Genomic DNA, 24,683 nt, shown 5'->3' with positions numbered 1-24,683 from the left:
TTCGGTCTATCACTGACTGGAACTTAGCTAAGTAATGCGTGACTCTATCTCCTTTAGAGAAATGCCTATTCCAAGGTGGCATCTTTTATACTTTTCTTGAAGTTCCCCAAAACCCTTAAGCATGAAGGGGTATGGGGCACATAAAAGCTACTTAGAGAGACTTGGGGGTTAAAATGAACAGGACAGGAGAACGTGCTCTCCCTTGTAGCAAGGCTGTAGCTCTGGCCTGTGGACGTACCCTTTTCAGAGACTTCTGGAAATCCTGCATCATCCTTTTCCAGGATGCCAGGATGTTGGTCCTCACACTCAGTGTCCTTGCACCTGCACACTGAGATTTCTAGAGAGCTATTTACCCAGAATTATTCTGGGATCTCTTATAGAGGCACTAGTCTAGAACTGGATCAGCAAACCATCCCATAGACTGAATGCAACCATCCACCTGTTTTTGTATGGCCGAGTGCTAGGAATGGTTTTTTTTTACATTTTTAAATTGTTAGGGGAAATTAGATGAAGGAATAATAATGTGGAAATGTGAAGCTATATGAAATTCACATTTCAGTGTCTGTAATTAAAGTTTTATTGGCACATGGCCACACCCATTTATGGACATAACGTCCTAGGTGACTTTTGCTCTATGGCAGGTATTGTTACATAGTCTGACAGAAATCATCTGACCCACAAAACCTAATACAGTTTGCCCTTAAACAACATAGAGTTCAGGGCTATCAATACCCCTCGCACTCAAAAATCTGAGTATACCTTTGAGTCCCCCAAAACTACTAATTATCTACTATTGGCATTGTCTATAATAGTCAGTTAAAATATATTTGTGTGTTAGTGTATTATTACAAAAATGTAAGCTAGGGAAAAGGTTATTATGAAAACCATGGAAGAGAAAATATATTAATAATACTGTGCTCTATAATAATACTGTCAATTTATGTCATCTGTTTACCAAAAAACTTCGCGTCACATCTAAGTAGACCATGTAGTTCAAACCAACATTGTTCAAGAGTCAGTTGTGTTTTGTTTGCAAGGAGAAGCAAAATTATTGCTCAGACGCGAAGGTTGTGTTTGCTAATATTTTATGTAGGACAGTTTTACTGTGGGATGTAACTAATGATAAATAGTCCCCATAACTAGCATACAGAATAATAACTCTTAACAAGCCAATAGAGAAATATTGTGCTCAGACTAATGTATCAATTACACTGTGATTCCAGATAAGGGAAGAATGAAAGAAACAAAGTTCAAATTTAGTTGAAATCTAAGTTTCTACCAGTTGGTTCTCTGGAGTGTCAGCTTACATTTTTAAATGGTTAGGGGAAATTAGATGAAGGAATAATATTGTGAAAATGTGAAGCTATATGAAATTGACATTTCAGGACCCCCGGTGAAAGTGGAAGTTCCTTGTTGAAAGAATTCAATGCTAGCAGAGCCAAGATGCTGGTCTTGGCAGCAAGATAAGCTCCTTCAGGGACCTCTGCATATTTTTTACCTTTGCAGGCAAAGATTAGCCTTTATCTCAGCAGCAGCTAATGCCCCAACATCTTCAGAGAGTTATTTAGATCAGCAGAGTCACCTGGCCCAGACCAAACACTCTCAGTAAGTACTCCCAAACTTAAGTATTGAAAGGTTGGAAGTCTGCTACATGGTGGCCCCTGCTGTGGTTACTGTGGTGTCTGTGCCCCTGATGTGTCTATCAATTAGCACGACATTTCTGGCATCCTATGTATGCTGCCACTGACTTTCAGCTTGCTGACATTATTCTGCCCAAGTTTCTACTGATAAAAAAGTCCTAATACCCAACTTTAAAGCAATCTCATTAAAACAATATTCAAAACAAGTGCAAACCATTCAAAACAAGGTTTTAAATTATGGACTCAGAGTCATAAGTCAGGGCACAACACCTAAAACTTTACTGTCAGACCCTTTCCAGAACATGTTCATGAACGCTGGCCTCCCACGAGGCACTGGCTGTGTTTGGCTGGCTCTCCCGATCACATCACATGGACCTGGACCCCATGCCAGTTTGGAGGTTTATGAAACCCCGTGGATTCTTCAGTGGTGTTTAACATTATTTTTCACTTCTTTTAAGGGAGTGAGGAATAATATTTACTTTATTATCTCCTGTTTGCTGTAATTAAAGGAGTCTTTGCTGGACCCTGTTCATCACTGTGCCTCTTTTGTGAGACCCCACGTTTTGTACAATTCTGTGGCATCCTGGTCTTTCTGCTTATGACCTTTGTTTGACTTTTAGGCCCCAGGAAACCAGGTTAGGTTGAGACCAACACTTGGGGCACTGGTGAGTGGGGGCGGTTTCCGCCCTTAGTCGGGAAGTGTGGGCTCACCAACACTCCCCTCTTGGTAGCTGTCTCTCCTGGAGAGAGACAGGTTGCACCGCTCTGTGACTGGTGTGAAAACCATGGTGCGCAGGCATGACTTCTGACATGAATTGCTGCTGTAGGTGCTGCTGCATGGACCTTGGCACCCGTGAGGGAAAACCACTGTGTTGGAACACACTGAAACAGTGAATCCTAAAAAGTCAGAATCTGTAATGACTAATCAACAAGGGAAAAAAATTCATGTTTAGACATCAAAAAAACTATTTCCATCATTTCAGCCCTTTTTATAGACTGTCAAAATCCCATTTAATGTCAATTCTGAATGACTTCAAAATTGTTTGTTGTAGCTGACTTTTTTTTAGAAGTAAGACATTGCTAGCAACCACTGCCAGATGCAGGGCAGAACCAGAAATGGTGTGGGACTTCGTTGGGATAAGTGTGTCAATAGGATTCACCTTAATCCCCTTGTCCCAGGGCTGATCAACATCAAAGATGTAAATTAGGTATATTTATGTGGTTCGGGTGGAGTGGAAACTGTTGAAACCATGACTTCTCCCTTCTCTTTATTCTGTACTGGCAGGTGTTTCTGTCTTAGATGTCCTTAAAATTGCAGCATTCCTATGCTTGGTGGTCACTCTACTGAATTATCACCAAGGGGTCTAATTATCAGTATGTCCTTGATTATGTAATGAGGTTCGTCTACACTGAAGTCCTCAAATTTGTGAGCTTAAAAAATTGAGTCCTTCTTGAACTGTTCCCATTCAGGAATCCAGATAACAGTCAGTCCTCACTTAATGTCGTTGATAGGTTCTTGGAAACTGCAACTTTATAAGTGACATAACATAACAAAACCTGGTCATCTTTTCATTTTGTTTTCTGTTGACTGGGATTCTTTTTACTCTCATCAGTGGTATAACAAAATGACTTTGAACAAAATGATGTCACATGAGGACCTGCTGTGTATGGTGGAAGGAAAGACCAGCCACCTTTGGACTGTGCTCTCCTGCTAGAGACAGGGCGGACTCTATGGTCCCAGCCCACATCTCTGCCTCCTGTGATGGTACCACCCACTCTTCTGCCTCTCCTCCACGAAGTGAATGAATTCCAGCACTGTCTTCTCAAGGCTACAGACCTGTCTGGGTTATAAATGAGTCTCATCTATACATCCTTGAATCTATGAACTTAAAAAAAAAAAGATATCATTATAGCCCAGTAGTTCTGCTAAAAGTTGAGAATTTCTCCCCAGAAAAACTGCCATAAACACAAGCACTCTCCCAAGTTCAAGTTCACAGGCTCCCCAAAGTATACCCTGTGAGTCCAAGGAAAAAATATTTACAAATCCTGTATCTGATATCTTATAATCATATATCCTGTATATCAACCTGCAAACTGAGCTCCTGCAACTCAACAACAAAAAACAACCTGATTAAGAAATAGACAAACACTGGGCCTCGGTAGTGGCACAGGGGTTGAAGTCTCAGCACTATCAAGCTGTCGCCAGCCACTGCAGCCTGAGATCCCCAGCCAGGGAGCTAACCCACACGGACCTCTCCTGTCTCTCTGCTGCTCCCCTTAGCAGTGTTTCAGCAGATCCACGTTTGCTCCACACTCTATCTCTGGTGAATCCTCTCACCCCCTGCACCTCTGGCCCACACCCCAGTTCTTGTGTGCATAAATAAATAAAAATAAATATAAATCTTAAAAAAAAAAAGAAATAGACAAATATTTCTTCTCTTCTTCACCAAAGAAGTTTTACAAAATGGCCAATAAACACATGAAATGATGTTCAATATCACCAATCATTATGTAACTACAAATCAAAACCACAATATATCACTTCACACCATTAAGTGCTATTATTTAAAAAAAAAGAAAGAAAATAACAAGTGTTGGTGAGGATGTAGAGAAATTGGAAGCTTGTGCACGCTAATGGGAATGTAAAATTACGCAGTTGCTCTGGAAACCAGTATGACTGTTTCTCAAACACTTAAGCATAGAATTACAATGTGATTTTGCAATTTCACTCTGGGTATATACCCAAAGACTTAAAGATATATGCACTTCCATGTTCATAGCAGCATTATTCACAATAACTAAAATGTGAAAACAACCCTGGTGTCCAATAGATGAATGGCTAAGCATAATATGGCTCATCATCCATACCATGGAATATTACCCAGCCTTAAAAAGAGAAAATTCTGACACATGCTACAATGTGGATGAATCTGGAGGATATTATGCTCAGCGAAATCAGGTAATCACAAAAAGATAGTGTACGATTTCACTCAGAGGCAGTCCCCAGAGTAGACAGATCCATAGAGAGAGAAAGAAAGGATGGTGGATGCCCCAGAAGTAACTATAACTGGACTATAGATTCCACAAGTTGCCCATTTCTTTTGCCTTCTGTAAAAAAAAATTATTAAAGTAACAATGATTTATAATATATAGGTTTGAAGTATATACAGCGTTACAGTTCAACATTAGTATTCAATAATTATGACTGATTTCAAAAGTTTCGTTTCCATCCTTCACCATACAATTGACCACTTTTATCCAGTTTACTAGCCACCATCCCCCCAAACCTTTTCCTTTCTGGTAGCCACCATTTTGTTTATAGTCTTTACAAGTTTGTTTTCTTCTTGTTTTGTTTGTTGTATTTCTTTCTCTCCCACAAATGAGTGAGATCATATGGTTTTGTATTTCTCTGTCTAACTTATTTCATTATGCACAATACCCTCAAGGTCTATCCATGTTGTTACCGGTGGCAGGATTTCAGCCTTGTCTAGAGCTGAGTAGTATTCCATTGTTGATATACACATTTACTTTATCCATTCATCCATCCATGGCCATTTACTTTTTGTTTCCTATTGTGAATAATGTATGATGAACATGGGGTACTTTTCAAATTAGTGTGTTCGCATTCTTGAATAAATACCCAGAAGTACCTTGTGAGTGGAGGCATACAAGTGTGACTTTTGAGACTGGCTTCTTGCCCTCAGCATATTGCATTTGAGATTTGTAATGCTGGTATGTTTCCTTTTTATTGCTGAGTCATGCTTCATTGCACAAATGTACCGCCATGGCTTACCCAGGGCATTTTCTTTTGATGTTCAGTGTTGAATTCATATTAAAGCCTCTGGTTATGAGAATGGCAGCATAGCTAGACCAAGGGAGATGAAAATTAGTGTGATTCCCTGCACAAACAGCTTTGTGTAGATACGACTTGAGAATTTGCAGAACGGATGTGTTTATAAATGTGTTGTCATTTTCAAAATGAGTTGTAAAGATAAGAGTCATGTTCCTATAAGGGACCTTCACCTACACAAGCTGATTAAGAATTCAAAGTTTCTCTTTCATTTTTCTCTCTCACCTCTCTTGAGATAAGCCCTTTCAATATCGTCTCGTGTCTCTTATAGACGTTTCCATCAGGATGGGCCACGTACACAGCGGGGATCCTGCGAGGCTCCCTGTCTAGCCTGGCAGTATCTTCGCTGTACCATCTAGCCTGTTTAATTGCACTTTTGTGATGTTCACACAGCAGCGAAATTGCCTAAAAGACATTTCTTGTCTTGTTGCAACATACAACTGTAATACAATTTGTGCCCTTCAAAATCATTTTAATGAGTTTACCCATTATATCGCATACATAAAGTTTTACATAGTTTTTTGACATAAAGTTATTCTATAAGTATTTGAGAGCCCACTATGTGCCAGGTACTATGTATGTTAGATATCCTTCTTGAAGAGTGTATCTCATTCTTTTTGATGGCATCGCATTACAGGAAGAATGCACTATAATTTTTTTTTAACAATTTCCCTATGGATAAACATTTGTTTCCAATTTTTTGTGACTGCAAAGAATGCCACCAGGGATATTTTGCCTGAGTATCTTTTCTATATATATAGTTTTATTGAGATATATTTCACATACCATAAAAATGACTCATTTAAAGTGTACATGCAGTTCACTGGTTTTTAATATATTTGCAAAGTTGTGCAGCGATCACCAGAATATTCTATTATACCAAAAAGAAACCCCACCCCCATTAGCTGTCACTCCCATCCCTCTTGCCCCTGGCACCCATGAACTCACTTTCTGTTCCTGTGGATTTGCTCTTCTGGACATGTAATGGAAATGGAACCATACAGCATGTGATCTTCTGCACCTTCTTTCACTGAGCGTCATGTTTTCAAGTTCAGCCATGTTGTAACATATGTATGCCGGGCATATAAATTTTATGAGTGAATAATATTCCATGGAACGGATGTACTCCATTTTATTTAGTCAGCAGATGGACATTTAGGTTGTTTCTACTTTGGGGCTACTGTGAACTGTGCTGTTATGAACATTGTTATGCAGGTATTTGAGTTGCTGTGTACCTTTTTGGACACTTATTTGTCTAGAGGAAAATACTGAGAAGGGGCGAAAAGGTATTGCTTCCACTAGCTCTTCATCTGCATTGTGGTTTTCTGAATCTTGAGGGATGCTCGAAGGTCACTTTCTGCCGAGGTGTACCTGCTCCGCGGGAGGAGTCATTCCCCACCTCTGCAGCAGCCTGTGCTGCCTGCCTCTGCCTGGAGAACTCTCGGATGCTATCACCTCCTTTGAATTAGCGCTGGAGAAGGGTTGGCAACGCTACCAGTTTAATGATGCAAACCCCAGAAACGTGTAGCAAAGCAGAGAAAGCAAATAAGATTTCCTTATGGGGAATTATACTCCCCAGTTCTTTCTCAGCGGGGAGGATGGCTCTGAAATACTCTGCATCGATCACCATTTGTCAAGTGATTTATGAGACACTCAGCCAAGGAAAATGCTCCGAGATCCCAGGGAAAGATGGGATTTCTGAGAAGGGGGAAGAGGACTGATAACCAAATGTTATTTCTCTAGCGGCAGTGCAGCACTGTTAATTTGGAAGGAGAGCCACTGCTTTTGGCACAATCCTGGGAGAGAAAGGGAATTAAGAACGTGGTCACAATGACACACCCCAGATATCCTCCAGGATGAACAGAGCGCCTAGCACCAGGTGCTCCCTGAAGAGCTTATCACAAATATTTGTTTCTGAAATCATAAATAGCAACGTTCACAACTGCTTTTAGAGTTTCAGATATTTAAATGGACAAAAATCAAGAGATGATCTTGGTTCCATTATAGCAGAGCAAATTTAACACTGACACTAATTAACATTTAAACACGTCCTATGTGCGGCACTGGCCATTCAGTCCCAGATTTTACAGGCTTCATTTTATTTAATACAACAACCCACAAAAGCAGGCAGAATTACTTTCTCCATTTACAGATAAAGAAATTGAAACTCCAAGAGTTAAGTCACTAGCTAAAGGTCACCCAACTAGAAAATGGAGGATCCGGGTTTGGATCCAGGCACCTGCTGTCAGCTGTCACATTGCATTCATGCAGAGTCATCAATTTGCTTATGTGTGTGTCAAGAGAAAGATACGGGGTCCTAGTATGCTCTCCTCTCTGGCCCACTTGAGGCTAAGAAGGCATTAGTTTGGGATGAGAGAAGGAGCAAGAAGAAATGGTGCAGAAAGGGCACCGGTCTCTCTCTACTTCCCTCAGTGTCCACCCCTGCCCTGGGTGCACCCTGTCTGGCCACCAGCTTCGCATGGGTCCTGGTGTGATCCGTGGTTGAGTCCCAGGTCCCCCTGTGTGTCAGCGAAGATTGACGGCTGCCCTTTATTGTATTGATCTTTGTCTTCCTGGATGTTGACCTTGACCAGGCACTCCCCAAAGTCCCTGCAGTGAGATTCATTTCAACAGAGACAGGCCTGTGAAGCAGTGGCTGGGGAGAGTGGTTGCCCTTGGTCATTCCAATGTAAGGACAAAACATACTTTTTATTTGCTGGAAAGAGAAGCTTTGGGTGAAAACTTTCTGCTGGTGTCCTGCCCCCTCACTAGTGTTCTTCTTGTCAGCAGCGCTGAAATAAGTAGCATGAGTAGACTTTTCCAGAGAGGAATGTTGAGCCCACATTATTGGGATGCACTTTTAATCTAATCATAAGCATGAAATTTGCATCATGAAAAAGAGGACTTGATTTAGTCTATAGTAAGCTATTGAGGGTTTTTTGTCAGTTCAACTTTATAGTTTTCCTTATGGAATAGTTTCAAATTCCACTTGGTTAGAAATCTTTCAAATTTGTATCATTTTAAAAGTTATGCTGAAGTAGTAGCCAATGTTTTTCAAATGTAATGATGTTAAAGATCACCGAACATGTAGAATATAGTGGCCCAGAAGCTTCTGGAAGCAAGGCGAACTGGAAGGCATATGGCACCCAGGAGGGTTTGGAAGGTGACAACTTGCTCAAGTTGATATTTTGAAAGAGAGAGAATAAGTAGTTTTGGGAGAAGGCCTGGAAACCTGCAGCGCCTCTACTCGAATGATGTGTCAGGCTATCCATTTCTGTTTCTCTTCCCACCTGTCAAGCAGCACTAGAACACTTCATTCCACTTTTTTCCAGAATTGTCTTTTGCTCTGCTTTGGTGGCTGACTTAATAGGGAGCTGGGAATGGAACATCAGAACCAGAACTAGACAAAGCTGGGCATTTGTCTGGGCCCCGTGCGCTGCCGGCTGGTTCCACACTCCAGAGTGCTACCCAACCCCTTGCCAGTAGGAAGTGTTTGTTGAGAAAAATGAAGACATCCCAAATCTTCATGTGATAGCAAAGTCATTTAAAGTATTTTCAAGGTTTTATGGTGACTTTTTTTTATATTTATTTTAAATTTATTTATGCATGCAAGAACTAGGGTACAGGCCAGAGGTGCAGAAAGTGAGAGGATTCACCAGAGACAGAGTGGGGAGCAGAAGAGGCGGATTTACTCAAATACACTGCTGAGGGGAGCAACGGGAGAGTCAGGAGAGGTCTGCTGTGCCATGTGGGTCACCTCCCTGGCCCAGGATTGAACTCATGCTGCAGTGGCCGGTGGTAGCTTGATAGTGCTGAGGCTTTAATCCCTGCGCCACCAGGGGGGCCCCTATGGTGACTTTTTAAATTAAAAAAAAAAACAATAAACAATAAACAATCCCCCCCCAGGTTTTTTATGAGAATGGCTTTCTAAAATGGAATCTGTTTTAGCATATATTCTTATAATTAATTAGGATTGATTAGTTTAAAACTTGACTATACCACCAGAGTTTCTCTCTTTGGGGTTAATTAAAATAAATGAGTTTAACAGCAACAACAGAAACTCAGTTTGCTCCATTTTGTTGAAGCACGCTGAAGTTTTTGCTTTGGGGGTGAAACTTGTCATATAGACAAAAATAGAATGTCCTTTTTTTCTTGTAGGATTGGATGGCAGGATTGGAGATGAGGAGGAGAGATGACAGATGGGATAAATATTTCTAATTTTGCCTTTGTTATTTAATTTTATTTCTTCAGAGATCACTCTGTGTGGCTGACAGGATCTTTGACTAAATGTTCAGTTCTAGGCCAATTGAGATATATCTGTACCCCAGAGTCTGATGACCACCTAGCAGCAATGGAAGTTTCTTCCCTCCCTTGGCCAGGCGAGGACTCCTCCAGTTGGCCTGCGTCCACCTACCATCCACAGCAGGCAAACTCTGCTTTTGAAATTCTCACAGCAAGATTCCTGGCCCATTTGTTTACCTTACATTCATTTTCTTGGTAATCTTGCATAGTTCAAGCATGACTTAGCAAAAAATACATTTTTGTTTGTTTTTCTGTGTACTCTAGAACTTTTCCTTATTTAAGATTGTATCTTTGTGTATTGACATGGCAAAAAAAAGAAAAAAAAACAGGTGTATTAAAACTAGTTTCTATATAATATGTGGATATGGAAAGATCAGACATGTTGATGAATTTGTTAAGAGGTGTATGGTAACCATTAAGAAAGTGCTAAAAAATAATAAAAAAAAAAAAAAGGGCCTCCCTCATGGCCTAGGGGTTAAGTCTCGTGCTATCACCACGAAGGCCTGATTTCAACCCCTGCCCAGGGAACTGACCCACAGGGCACAGCAGACCTCTCCTGTCTCATCCACTGCTTCCCTCAGCAGTGTATTTCAGTAGATCTGCCTGTTCTGCTCCCCCTCTATCTTTGGTGAATCTTCTCACCCCCGCACCTCTGGCCTGTACCCCAGTTCTTCTGCTTGAAAGGTTAAAAAAGGATAGAGAGAAGAAAGCAAGTAGATCGTGTGCGGGTTGTAAACATGAATGATGGGGCTTCTCTTCGATGTTATGGGGGAACTGCGGGGTAGGAGGTAGGGATGGAGGTGGGGGTGGTTCTCTTAGACCAATGTCTTAGCCACTCAGGCTGCTCTAACTTCATACCACAGACCGCTCACGGTTCTGGAGACTGGAAGTTTGTGGCCAGTGAGGGCCTGGATCACAGACTTCTCCCTGGGTCCTCACGTGGTAGAAGGAGTGAGGAAGGCGTGAGCTACCTCCTGGGCCTCTTCTGTAAGAGCACTAATCCACTCATGAAGTCCGAAGTCCTATGCGCGTGACCCCTCCTAACACCACCCCTTGGGCATTAGGTTTTCCACAGGTGAATTTTGAGGACACAGACATTCAGATACCAGAAGAGTCACATGCAGCCCTGCAGCCCAGGGTCCAGGGAGACTATGTGTGTGCCCATCCCAGCTGCAGCTCACCCTTCTAAGTCCAGGGTCTGCTGGAGACTCTGACATGAGGTCTGTGCACCCAGGTGTCCCTCAAAATGGCCAACTCCTGCCGTGGCTCCAAATCTTTCTCCTCACTGAGGCAGGGGGCCTACCGGCTCTGCGGGGCCCAGCACTCTTGACTGTCAGGGGCTGGAGTAGCCTTGGGAGAGCCCTCGAATCGTAACATAGGGTGGGTTTGGGGACCAGGTGCTCTCTGTAGGAACTTAGAGGTTTTGAGCAACCACCTATGACGCAGTAACACCCTTCCTCCCTGCACCAGGGCTGCCTTTTCTTCTGGCCAGTGGACAAGGGTCCATGCGCCTACCTCTGGCCAACCCCCATCACATCCTGCCCCAGCTAGCCCCTCTCTCCCCTGCCAGTTCCCTCCATTTGAGTCCTGCCCATCAAAACACATACCTGCTGTTACTTGCTACATTTTCTAAAACCTTCTCAACCAGATTTCCCTTCCACTTCTCTTTACCACAGTAATTCCTCAAAAGAATTATTCCTGGGATCTCCAGTGCTACAACTCTTAGTCTCTTTTGAACACATTCCAATTTCTGTGGCTTCTGCCCACATTATCCCCTGGAACCACTCTGCTTCACTCAATTCAATTGTCAGTTCTTAGCCACACAGTCACTCAGTGTTCAGAATACCACTTGCTTATACTTCTGTGACCTCCTATTTTTAGGCTCCTTTGCTGGATTCCCTCCTCCTTGGGATCTCTAAATGGTCGAGAGTTGAGGAGCCAAGACCTGGGCCTCTTCTCTGCTCTCCCTTGGTGAACCTAGCCAGTCTCATGATTTTAAATGAGCCATCTATACACTGATGGCTCCAGCCCATATGCTCTACACTGATGGCTCCAGCCCACAGCATCTATATACTGTTGGCTCCAACCCACATCATCTGTATACTGCCAGCTCCAGCCAGTCATCTGTATAACGGATGGTCGCAGTGTATATCTTCTATACATTGATGGCTCCAATCACAATCACATTCTCATATGGCTAATGAGAATGAGCTAATGGCTCTAGGCCATGTCATCTGCACAATGATGACATCAGTATTGCCCCTCAGCCTGCTTTCTCAACATCCCAACTTGAGTGTCAACAGCATCTCCCATCTCCCACTTTTATAACTACTCTTGAAGGCTCCCCAGGCCTATTTCTGTGGTTTTCCTCATCTTATCCTTTCAGTTATCAAAAACTTTTGATATACTCTCACTCCTTTTCTCATGTTCCACACCCAGCACTTTAGCAAATTCTGTCGTTTCCACTGCCAACATCTATCCAGAACCTGATGGCTCCGGCCCTCTCCACTGCTGTTGTCCAGGCCAGACCTGGATTATTACATTGGCCTCTTAATGGCACTCTCTGCTTCCACCCTTTTCTTTCTTTGTCTGTTCTCAACCCAGCAACCTAGTTAGAAGTCAAGTCCGGTCCTTTCTGGCTTAAACCCTATAATCACTTCCATTCACCCTGAGCAGAAGCCAGAGCCCGTGTGACTGCCTATGTGGGTCCTCTTCACCTCCTGGTTCACTCAACTGCAGTCACTAGGCAGGCATGGCCCCACCGCAGCGTCTTTGCTCTGGCTGTTCCCTCCACGGGAACGCTCTTCCCCAGGCATCTGAATGGCTCTGTTCCTCGTTTTTCTGATCCTTTCACTCTAGTGAATCTTCTCAGGGAGGCATTTGACAACCCTTTAAAAATGGCCACCCTGCCCCAGCACTCCCTCTCCCTGCTCCATTTTCCCCTTTCACCATCAGATATGCTGTTTTTCTTCTTTGTTTCCTTATTGCCCTGACCCCACTCCCCAGGAAAACCTACTAGAATGTAAATGATGAGCGGAAAAGGAATTTTACCTGTTATAACTGATCAATACCTGGCCCATGCTAGGCATGCAATAAATTATTTTGATTGAAATCCGTAAGTAATGTAACTAGGACCCCTGTGCCGAGTCTCTTTTTTGGAGGCAGGGTTTGGGGTCCTCATATGTGTGTTGGAACCTCCCTTCAGATGGAGAGTCCAGGGAGAGCGGCAGTGCCCTGGCAGTGCCCAAGCAGTGACTGTGCAGTTTTGCTGCTGGTTTCTCACCTCTAGGACCAGAGCGCACAGGGTGCTCTTCCACATTATCACTCAGCCACAGGGTAACACCCTAAGTCTGGCTTTAGATTCCTTATCCCTGGAGCCCAGGCTCTGATTCTAACAGCGCAGTATCGGCCAGCCCTTCTCAGGGATACATGTAGATTCTATCCTCTATTTATTTTAGGGGTGATTCCTGGGCAATATCTTAAGAAAACAAAGTTTCTGTGTGTGATCATGCCTATCTCAAAGGCCCTGTTTTGTCAGAGCTCAGCTGAGAGCTAATTCTATTAGTGTCTTGTGTTTTTATAATCTAAGACATTAACCCGTTGCAGTTGGAGCCACTTGCTTCCCATTCTATCAGAACGGGAAGACCATCTGCTTAGAACTGTACACTTCCCTTGCAAGATGGGGGTGCTGCCTCCTCCCTTTCCTAGTTCCAAAGCCACAGGGAGTCCATGCTCAGCCTGCACTGCTCCGGAAAGGTCATGCTGGCTGTGAGTTTAGCCCATTTTTTTCCCTGCGTAGATCAAGATTGACTAATGCTAGGACCTCCCTGCCACCTCTTTTTGGGGCTCTGTGTCCCTTTGCTTCCTGTCATGTGGGAGCCTCTGATGAGGCCTGGCTTCCGCTTCCAAGAGTTTTCCTCTAGCTCAGGGGTGGGGGGAGTGCAGGAAGAACAGGCATGGGACCAGATGCTCTGAGTTCCTTCCGGCAAAGTCCCAGGAGGCTTTTCTAATGCTGAGTCAACATTCGGTCTGCACCTACCTCAGATATCCATGACGTTTTCAAAAGTTTGTTGTTGTTTTTTTTAATTAGGTATCTGTTGCTCTGTTTGCAGATTTCTTTTTCAAATAGCTTAACCCCCGGTTCATTTTAGTTTGTATAATCACTGTCCAGAAAACCGATGTGCAGCTATGAAGCATCTCACATTGTTTGCTTGATGATAAATAAATTCTTTCCTCTTGGAGAAAAACACACTTTCTCCTCCCAGCACTAGGAAGGATTGAAGAAACCCCTCCTGTGATGCTTAGCCGCAGAGAGAGTTGATCCGTCTTGGGTTTTGTTATTTCAGAACAAATATGGTAAACTGTTTTCCCCTTGGTTACTATAGAGAAGAGATTATTTGCCTTTCTCTTAGGGCTTCTGAAAATAATAGATTACATATTTGGGAGGGTTTTTTTTTAGATCTGGTTAATGTGAGATAGAGGGGATTGCTCCGGGGATGACATTGTTTGGTTTGGGAAGTATTCTCGAGGTTGCCCAGCAACAGGCTCTTGGAGACAGGAGTGGACTGTGTCGCCCCTGGCAACCGTTGTTACTTAGCAAACAATGAGGGCCGGCAAACAGCTCGAAGATTGTGGACTCCAGGTTTTAATTGAACATCTGCATATATTTTTCTTCTATGAAATTAGATTTGCAGTTGGATTTGCCACAACAGGTAGACAGGGTCCACCTGGGATCTGCTTAGAAGAAAGTGACTTGTTACTTGCGATCTCATACCGGACAAGGGAAGAGAAGCTGTTGGAGAAAAAAACTTTTAGCCATTTGAATGTGTCCCAGACTGCTCTCAACTGGAGACCTATTTCAGTCTTAAGTGGAATTTTTTTCTGATCTAATTCCTCGTGTTTATAAAATCATTACCTGGCCAGCCGAATACCATCTGTCATTGATAACACACACCTTTTCCAACACTTCTCATCACAATGTTTTCATTCCTGCGGCTCCAGAATATCAGAAAAGGCGGGAGTTGAACCTGACAGCTCACCTGTAAAGACATTCACCTGTAAGGTTGGCTGGTGATGGAAACTGAACCCAGAACCTTCTGGTTCTTTAGTATTCCTAGATGTTCCTATTAAGAAGTTAGGTACTGAGGCGACCCTCAGGGGGGCCTGTATAGTATGCTTATGAGGGGAGCCAGTGTGTTCCCTCTAGCAGGAGTGGAAAACCCTCAGCCTGTGATGGGCACTTTGTAGCCACAGGATAGATTTTGATCAAAAATAGCATCACTCCCCCACCTCCTCCTTGGTGGAGCCAGAGATAGGGATTGTTTACCAGGGTCGGTTGCTTAGGTAAACACTGTGCCTGAACTTCATTCAAAGCTGGTGACACATTTCTTTCCCTCCGCTGTGTCCACCCCTGCCCCCACCCACCAACCAGGGCTATAAATTGAGAAATGTTAGTCAGTGTAGGTTTTTAGTAGGGACTTGCTTCTTCCTATTCATATGAATCTGTCTGATTCATGCAGCAACAACCACAAAAGCCGCCTGTATCAGAACACACCAGAACCGTGGTCAGTACAACAGCTCTCTTAGGGAGACTTACTTTAGTTGTGTGGATTTGTTTTTTAATGGTGATTACTTTGTACCTGAATGCCCCTTATGTCTTGGGAGGATTTAAAGTATCGGAACAAATTTCCCAACTTCCTCTTGCAGCCAAAATTTATAATGGGCTATCATTTGTGTTCTAGAGCAAATAAAAGCAAGTTTTTTAGCCCTAAGCACTATCAGATACAATAATCAAGATACAATTTAGTGACTGTTGCTGCATTCAGAATGATTGTTTTGACATACATGAAAATTCCCCAAGATTAATTGGAATACATGATTCTTCCTGCAACCTGTTGCAGCGGGATGGTCGTAGACAATTACAAAAAAAAGATGGAACCTTATGAGAGCAATACTACCTGCATTTCAGAAAATTATTTTATCCGGTGTCCCAGTTTAAGCAAGTTAATTTTTTAGGAACTGTAATCTCATTTAAAATATTTCTAAAAGGCTTCCCATGGAAATACCTTCTCCTGCTCTAGGCTTTGCAACTTGGGTAAACCACTTAACATCTTTTTGTAAGATCCTTCATCATAGATTGAAAGAGCTGGGCTGGCAGCTTTTTAAGACCCCTCTGGTGCTGTGGTTTCAGGCAGAAGTTCTTGGTTATTATTGAGGCCATTTCTCTGCTTTTTAAATTCTGGAGGAAAGTGATGATGGGCGGGAGTGGGGTAGTGGCCCATTGGAGAGACCCGTTGTTTGGTGTCAGTGGGATAAAGAAGCCAATCTCTTTTGCCTGAACCAGTTGAGACTGTACTGCCATCTCCCATGGTTACTGGCGTTCCTGGGACAGCTGTAGGGACAGGAAGTGACACTGAGGTGGGATGAGATTCCTGTCATCGAGCCACACTGTCCCAGGCAGGATTGACTCACCAGGCTCTGAACCCACAATACCCAGAGTGGACCCCACAACCAAGCCCAAATGTCCACAGTGCCGAGGCTGGGAAGCCCTGCACCAGAGGCAGCTTTCTCACTGCTGCTCACCACAGTGCAGAGGCCCTGGGGTGGCTGGTGTTCTCTAGGAAAGGAGCCTGACTCTGCCTGTCACTTGTCGTCTGCCTCAATTCTCCTCCACCTCTGGCTGTGGAGGGGACAAATTGAGTCAGCCTCCAGCACGACACTGGGCTGTCCAACTTTTCACTGGTCTCGCACATTCACCACCCTCAGCCCTCTGCTATAGAGAGTGCGGAAAAGGAGAGAAAGGATGGAAATCAGGGTGCAAGTGAGAGGGAAAGGCTGGTGAGAAATTGAGGCATGTCACCAAAGCATGATGCTGCGTGAAACCGCACCTAAAGGCCCAGAGCCAGCAAGAGAGAGGCTGGTGGGGCAGGCAGTGAAGTGGGCAGTGAAGTGAGCAGTGCGAGCAGCAGGACCCTTATCCGCCTGTTCACTTCCAAATACGTCTAGAGGGTTAGGCCGTGTCCTGGGGATGTGTCTTATAAGGAAGCAAATTGACATAATTAGACCAAGTCTTGGATAACATCCTTTCGGTCAGTGTTGGTAGATGTTTCTTTTTTCTCCTCAGTATTATTAATGAAATGACACTGAATGGAATGAAGTTATTCAAGGGCCTGCTGTATCATGGTGAGTAGCGATTAAAACCTGTAGGTACAAGGATTACGCCGCTCCACGCTGTGGACATTTGGGCGGGATCACCCTTGTGGGGTCTGCTCTGCGCACTGTGTGGTGTTGAGCAGCACCCCTGGCCCATGTAGTGCCAGGAAGAACTCCAGTGTGACAACATGCAAACATCACCAGCTGTCCCCTGGGGCGCAGAGTCAGGCGTAGGTAAGAGGCACTGATGGGCCTTTCCTGGAACGGCTCATGAATTATAACTTGCATTATAACAGTACCCAGGAGAAATTCAAGTTTGAGATGCACTGCTCTAACTCAGAGTTTTTTAACCTCAGTGCTCTAGATTGTGGGGACTGGCTCATGCTCTGAGGGGGCTTTCCCAGGCACTGTAGGGTGTTGAGCGGCAGCCCTTACCCCACACGCACACGATGCCAGGACCGTCTTTCCCCACGGTCATGACAACCACTTGCCACGCAGCCGCCCCCTAGCCTCGACCCTGCAGGTCCAGATACCACAGTGGCTGGTGTTCCACAGAGACACAAGCTCACAGGAGGCTGCACAGTGCAGTGGCCCGAGCTCAGGCCTGCAGGCCCACTAACCCGGGCTCCAGGTCTGGCACATAGTCATCCCATGTAAGCAATTTATCAGAAATCAGAGGAAGACGGGCTTTCTCCATAGAGCGACAGGGAAAGTGTATACACAGCAGAGGCCAGGATGGGGCGGGTGGGAGAGGGCGTGGCCTGCCCACGCAGCAGGGGAATGTGGGTGAGTGAGCTCGTGAGGTTAGAAGAGCACAGGGCGGGGCATGGAAACAGGATGGAAAACAGATGGCGTCGGTCTGGGGGTGGGAGTAAGAGTAGGCACTGCGTGTACATAGCTGGTCAGGGAGCAAGTTGGGGTGTTATAAATTCTGAAGTACCCACTGCTTTATGTACACAGGAAGCCGCTTGTGGGAATGGTGATGGTGTCGTTATTTACAAGTTCCTTCCAATTATGTAGAACGAATCAAGAGTTACTTCTTAACTTAAACCACATAGGAGGCAAAAGGGATTAGTCCAAGTCGGGTTCATGTAATTCATTCACAGGAATCATGTCAATCGATTCATAACTTCAAAAACAAGCTAAAATATAAAAACTTCTAAAGTGAAAAACCGAATTCGTGTGGTTATTTCAAGTTCTCTTTGGCATGGAGTGGGGAAGCAATTTATCTGGGAAGGAAACAGGTGACTAGACAGTGGGGGACCCGGGGTCTTCACAAACATGTGCCTGGGAGAAGACCCAGCTCAGATCTAGCCCTGCCTCTTCTCGCTTGATCTCTCTGAGCCTTAGTCTGTTGTCATTTCTAAAGTGGGGACGATAATGGAGTGCTTCCCTAGAAGCAGTATAACATGTACAACTTGCCTAGCGAGAAACAGGCAGTCTGGCCCACAATCACTGCTGAGTGGGGTAGCAGCTCTACCCTCTTCCTTTCTACTAGGTCACAATTTATTTATCGAGCACAGCGGGAACATCCATCCAGTACAGCCAAGGCCACTTAGCAACATTTCAGTCAACCGCTGAGCCATGTACAATGTTGATACCCAAAGTCTTACTGCCTACTGACATTGTAGCCGCTCTAACCACCTTGACTGCAGTAGCCTCCTGAAGCTCCTGTGTACCAAACCTCTTGATGCTCACATTTTCCCTTGTGCTTGATTTAATCTCTTGTGACTGTGTTCATCATGGTCCCCAAGCATAGAGAATTCCAGGTGCGTAGTAGACTATACCAGCTAGGTTCATGTAATTACACCTCAGTGAGGTTCGCACAACATAATCACTTAATTTCTCAGAACGTAGCCTCCTGAGTGACACAGGGCTGTACATCGTTCCACCTCCTCCCCCCACCCCTGAGGCCATGGTTATGGCCACAGCCAGTGACGGAGCTGAGATGTGAACTCGATCGTGTCTGAGTGCAAAGTGTGTGCTGCTCCCCTCTTCCCCAGCCTGCCTGGGCGCTCACCTCAGCGTTTGTCCAGAAGCTGCATGTTTCTTATTTATATCACGAAGACCGTCAAGTCTTTTTCCTAATGGAGTTAAGATCCAGTGGCAGTTTGGGAGGTGGGAAGGGCACAGGTGTCTGTTTCTGCTCTGCAGAGCAGGGCTCTCTGGGTAGCTGTGAGTACACGATCTTCAGGGCAGAAGGTGTGTGGATCTCCCAGACTGAGCCACACCTCTAGCTGTCTGGTCAAAGTGTCCCTGACCTCTATTTTGGCAGCTAGATTTTTAGCAGCCCTTGATGTGAGATCTGCATGCCTGTCGGGGGAAGACCGTAATGCCTAGGGACATGTTGTCACAGGGATGCACTGGGTCCCTGACAGGTGGCTCCTGGTAGGATGGCAGTTAGCTTGAGCCCTGCGGCTGAGGGAGCTGCCTGATTACTTAAAGAGACTGCTGGCTAAAGAAACACAGAAGAAGCAAAAATTTGAGGGGAAAAGTTCCTTTTTGGATTTGTGGAGGCATCTGAGGGGTTGGGATATGTGAGAAATGGCAATCTAGAGCCGGGTGACTGGGCAGTCTTAGAAATTATGGTGACATCACTGAGGGTGATGGGAAGGGGAGGCCCAAAGGTGGGGCATGGGACAAAGAGGGGCCAGGGTAAGAGCTGAGAAGGCAGCATCAGAGGAGGAAGAGACCAGAAACTAGGGGAACAGTATCTCATGGGCAACACCAAACACTATGGAGAGGTCAAGTTCAGACAACCCTGAAACTGTCCATGAAGATCTCAGGTAGAACCGTGGGTGACACGAGGGGTTGGGGTCAGGGGGAGTGTATAAGAAGCAGATGAAGGAGCACAGGCTCCCCTCAACCCCAGTACGCCAGACCAGCAAAGAAGCTAAGGACTGGGGCCATGGTGTCGATGGAGTGACTGGGCATGAGGCAGGGGCAGCGGCCAGTGGTTGTGTCTCTGGGAGATGGAGGCTCCAACACAGAGACCCGCACCTGCATCTGGCTGGCCGCCCGCTCTGCAAGGGGCTTGGAGTAAATACTTGGGCTTTGCCTGTCTTTCACCGGGGTAGGGGACTGCATCAGAAAGTGGGGGGCAGGGGCTGCAATTTCAGAGTAGAGTCCTGGCATGAGGAAATTATCTAAGGGGAAAAAGACATATTTTGAGATTTTCTCCCATATGCAAACATGTAAATGTGTTTCTCTTGCTTCCTTTTTTTTTTCCTATAAGAATCATTGCTGTTTCTCTGTTGGGAGGAGTCAACTTTCAGTTTAATAGTTTAAATACCTGGAGTAAGAAAATAACAAGAGTCTCATGGGTGATTTTAGCCACTTTTCTCCCATATGTCTGCATCACGTGTGTGTGTGTGCGTGTGCTTTGTGTACATGTGGGTATTTGTACATTGGTGTGTTTATAGATGTAAGTGTGTTTTATGGGTTTCCTTCATGTGTGGACACATGTGCAACATGTATGTGTTTGGGAATATAGGTTTGTGTGTTTCTGTGGCATGTGCTATGTGTGTGCGTGTGCTGTGTGTGTTGGTGTGCTGGTGTCGGTGTATATATATGTGTTTGCATGCACATGGGTGAGTGTCCAACACTTTCTCTCCCGCTCTCCCAGGATAGATAAGCAGCTGACGTCAGTCTCCCGCTTCACATCCCATGGATGTGATGCACTTCAGGGCACCCCCCAAACACGGGAGAATTTCCATTTCTTGGAAACCAAGTTTTGTGATGTTTAAGTTATTACTAATAAGCGATGAAATCGGGTTGCCTGCCAAAAGCGTATTTGCTGGGTGAAAATGTCAGTGAAGGCTGAACAGTTTTGTGACTTACATTTCCCCCTGAATTTACAGCAGTGGCAGTGGTAACTAAAATCAGACCCCGTCCTAGTCAAGGTTACCATACCTCAGTGTAGGCCATTCTTAAATTAGGAATCAACTATGTCTGTTTAAGGGGAAGAGGCTGTGTGTTCCCCCAGGCGAGAGGAGACCTATTGAGCATAGTCTGTCCCATGTCACTGAGGACATGGGCCTTTGACTTCAGGGGACAGCTGGGTGCTGGCAGCCTCCCACCCCTGTACCCTGCTTCGAGCCCTTTGGACGTCCAGTTTCTAGGACTCAAGCCTGCTCCTCTGCTGGAGAAAGAAGGAAGGTTTGGCTATTAAAAAGAAAACAGGAACAGAAGCCCAGTTCTTACCAAAAGAAAAGGAATTTGAATTCTGAAGATACTTTATTCCAGAGAAACTTGGAGCCAGCTCTGATGCTTCAAAGTCCATTGCTACAGAAGAAAAAGTTTAAAAGTGGACTGAGGAATGACAGAGTGCCCAGAAGTTTTAGGCAAAGCAGGAATAATGGGTTGCCCTTGAAATCTGATACTCTTGGAAATAGCGGGGCGCCTTTCAAGGGTCCTGTCATTTCTCCCTGCTAATTCCACACTCTTCTCTGGCTGGCAGGATTGCAACGATTTCATGCCCAGACCACTGGGGTGCCCCTGTTATTCTTCCTGTTCTGAAGCTGTCCTCAAATTTATTTTATTCAAGGGCTTCTTAGAACAGTGGCTTTCAATTGGGGACACTCAGCAGTGTCTCAGGAGTGCAGGAGAAGGGGTGCTCCTGGCATCAAGTGGGTGGGGACCAGTGATGCTGCTCTGTCCCCCATAGAGGATGCTCTGGTCTGAGGGGGAACCCCGCATTAGTGCCTCTAGAGTAACTGTCCTGGGAGGTATCCAAAAGCAAAGTAGGATGTGGCTTCTACCATGGTGGAGTGTTCAAGAATCCCACTTCCAGGAAAGAGGAGATGGACAATTAGTTTCTCCAAACTACCAGTTTCTTGTTGGTGCCAGGGGCCAAGCAGGGCCAAGTGGGGGCCACACACCAGCAAGTCGACACAGAATCCAACCCTCACAAGTCTTGTTCCTGTGCCCAGGCCTCAGACTGAAGGGGAGCCAAGATAAGGAAGTGGACTTGGTATTTCGGGTCACCATAATAATACTCGGAATGTCAAACATAACATCAGGGTTTGGAACAACTAGTTCTCTTGAGACTATCGTGGGCTTGCTGTTTCTTGTTCACAGGGAAGAAGTTAATTGCTTTCTTGGTGCCAGTGAACCTTGGTGCCATCTGGATGCCCCCAGGTATCAGGAGTGGATAACCTGATGGCCTGAGGAGAACATCTGTATCTCCCCAAAGTAAAAGGCCCTGTGACTTCCCAAAGTGGATGTTAATTAGCCAGTCAGAACACAGGTAACTAAAACCGCCTTGCTCACCCTTCCCTAGTGACCCCAGAGATGACAAAATGTCTTCTAACTATTGATCAGACCTATGTAAGGTAGATGATCCCTCTGCTTGGCATATGGGGGAACAGGAATAGAAAGGATTGCTTAAGGTCGGGGTGAGTCAGCGCCTGGCCAGGAACAGGGCCCAGAAATTGCTGTCAGCTTTTTCTGCATTTCCTTTCCTGTCATTACTGGTTACTAAGTAACCAGAGTATTTTCCTGTAAATAGAAGCCTCTTCCCTTTGTGCCTGGGCAAATTCATTCATCCAGGCTGGAATCCAGGGCTGCTTACAGTTGCTCTCAGTCCTTCACACACTCAAATACCTCAGCAGGTATTCCCACCGGCGAACTGGACTGGGTGGCAGAGTCTCCAGAAGATCAGAAGTGCCTTCTAAACGCTGGTCCCTGCTGGGGAGGGGAAATGGCAGCAGGGGGGCTGGGCCTTCCTCCCACTTGGTTTCTCCTTATCTTGGACCAGAAGGAAAATGAAGCAACTTAGAAACAATACACTAGGTTTCCCAGCCTCGGGGAACTTTGGGCCAACCTGGCCAGGTTGAGCCAGGCATGGGCAGTACTGTGTTTGTGTTCTACTTTTGATTGGCCATCCTGAGACCCCTGGAACCAGTCAAGAGGGATTCATACTGGTTTCACCTTTCATTAAGAAATTTCAAAATTGACACACGGTATAATGGACCCACCGACCTCTGCAGTTATCAGCATCCTGTCCTTGTGCCATTGACACCTACCCACTCCTCGCATCTTCTGCTGTTACTATATTTTCCCAGAGTTTTTAGGTTAAAATTTACATGCAGTCAAAGTGCAAATCTTAGCAGATTTTGACAAGTGGATATTACATGTATGCACATCCAATTATCATAGAGAATGTGTCCATCTAACACTTTGGAAAGTTCCTGACATGTTGTGATGTCATCCCATTGCTTCTGCTCATTATTCTTACTAAGCAGAAATCTCATCATCCATGCCATTGTTCCCTAAACAAGGTGGGTAGTTTCGTTCCGACTGCTTTCAACATAGTCTCTCTATTACTATTTTTTATTTTTGCTGTTTAGCCATGACACACCTAAATTGGTTTTCTTTGTTTTTCTCTTCCTTGGGGTTTGCGAGGTTCTTGGAAATTTAAGATGATGTCTTTCACCAAATTTAAAAGATATTTGGCTATTAGTGTGTGTGAGTGTGCATGCATGTGTGTGTGTGTGTGTGTGTGTGTGTGTGTGTAGACTCTCATTCTCTCCTTTTCTTCTGGAACTCCAGTTCCATATATATTAAACTACCTTTCTGTTCTTTTTTTCTTCATTTTTCCGTTTGTTCTTCAGATTGGGCAAATTCTGTTGATCTGTTTTCAAGTTTACCAACTCTTCCTTCTGCTATCTCTAATCAGCTGTTACACCCTGGTAAAATTTTCATTTCAGTCATTGTACTGCTCACCTCCAGAATTTCTGTTGGGTTCTTTTTTATAGTTTCTCTTCTTCAGTTGAAATTCCCATATGTTCATTCATAGTTCATATAACTTCCTTTAAACTTGAGCTTATTTTTAGCATCTGTTTTATCTTCATCAGCTAGATAATCTTGGTTTGATTACAATTAACTTTTTTTCTTGAGTGTGGACCACAATTTCCTACTTCTTATCATAGCTCATGGTCTTTATTGGGTCCTGAACATCATGAGTACTATGCTGTCAAGTCTTCAACGCTGCTGTGTGTCCCTGATGGCACTTTACTTGGCTGAATCAAGCTCCATTCCTCCTCCAGGACACAGCAGCTGAAATCTCCTCTATTTTTTTTTAAAGATTTATTTATTTATGCATACAAGAGCTGGGGTACAGGCCAGAGGCGCAGGGGGTGAGAGGATTCCCAGAGACAGAGTGGGGAACAGAACAGGCCAACTGACTGAAATACACTGCTGAGGGGAGCAGCGGGTGAGACAAGAGAGGTCTGCTGCACCATGTGGGTAGCTCCCTGGCTGGCCAGGAATCGAACTTGTGCTGTAGTGGCTGCAGATAGCCTCATAGGTTGCGTCTTAACCCTTGCACCACCAGGAAGGCCCTGAAATCTCCTCTATTTTTTCATCTTCAGGCTGCTATTTTTCCCCCAGTACCTGGTATTTCTCCTATATGAGTGTGGTTTAGTCAGTTGGTCAAGTATTTGGGAGGCAGATTTGGGGACTTAAACCCCTTTATGACTCTCTCCCCCCTAGGATTTCCCCCTAACATTCTAAAATCTCTCCTCTGATACTTCGACCCAACCAGATTTTGATTTTTGTCTCAGTCGCTGTGGATTGGGGCATGACCCCAGGCCAAAAGTCAGAGTCACCATCCTCCCCTGCTTGGTCATTTGGTATCTTTTTTTTTTTTAAGATGTATTTATTTATATAAGAACCGGGATACAGGCCAGATGTGCGGGAGGGTGAGAGTATTCACCAGAGACAGAGCAGGGAACAGA

At 44.8% G+C, this 24,683-nt stretch overlaps 1 protein-coding gene across 7 annotated transcripts in view; it reads left to right on the top strand.

The window, feature by feature from the left end:
• RFX2 (regulatory factor X2) overlaps window positions 1-24,683 on the top strand; it is an 83,807-nt gene that overhangs the window by 18,363 nt on the left and 40,761 nt on the right. For 2 of the 7 annotated variants that reach the window (XM_054693074.1, XM_054693072.1), the window contains exon 1: window positions 16,942-16,974. The exons of 2 other annotated variants lie outside the window; for them this stretch is intronic. In XM_054693074.1, the coding sequence (XP_054549049.1) occupies window positions 16,944-16,974 (31 nt within the window). In that variant the 5' untranslated portion in view covers window positions 16,942-16,943. Of the gene's footprint in view, window positions 1-14,822; window positions 14,850-16,915; window positions 16,975-21,954; window positions 22,193-24,683 lie in introns of those variants that run through there. 3 more of the 7 variants (XM_054693076.1, XM_054693073.1, XM_037505182.2) reach the window with 3 other exon arrangements.

Source organism: Talpa occidentalis, unplaced genomic scaffold, assembly GCF_014898055.3.
Source record: "Talpa occidentalis isolate TD23 unplaced genomic scaffold, MPIMG_talOcc4v2.1 talOcc4.12, whole genome shotgun sequence".
Taxonomy (NCBI): domain Eukaryota; kingdom Metazoa; phylum Chordata; class Mammalia; order Eulipotyphla; family Talpidae; genus Talpa; species Talpa occidentalis.
Note: the sequence above shows the minus strand (reverse complement) of the source record. Positions and strands in the feature narration are given on the sequence as shown.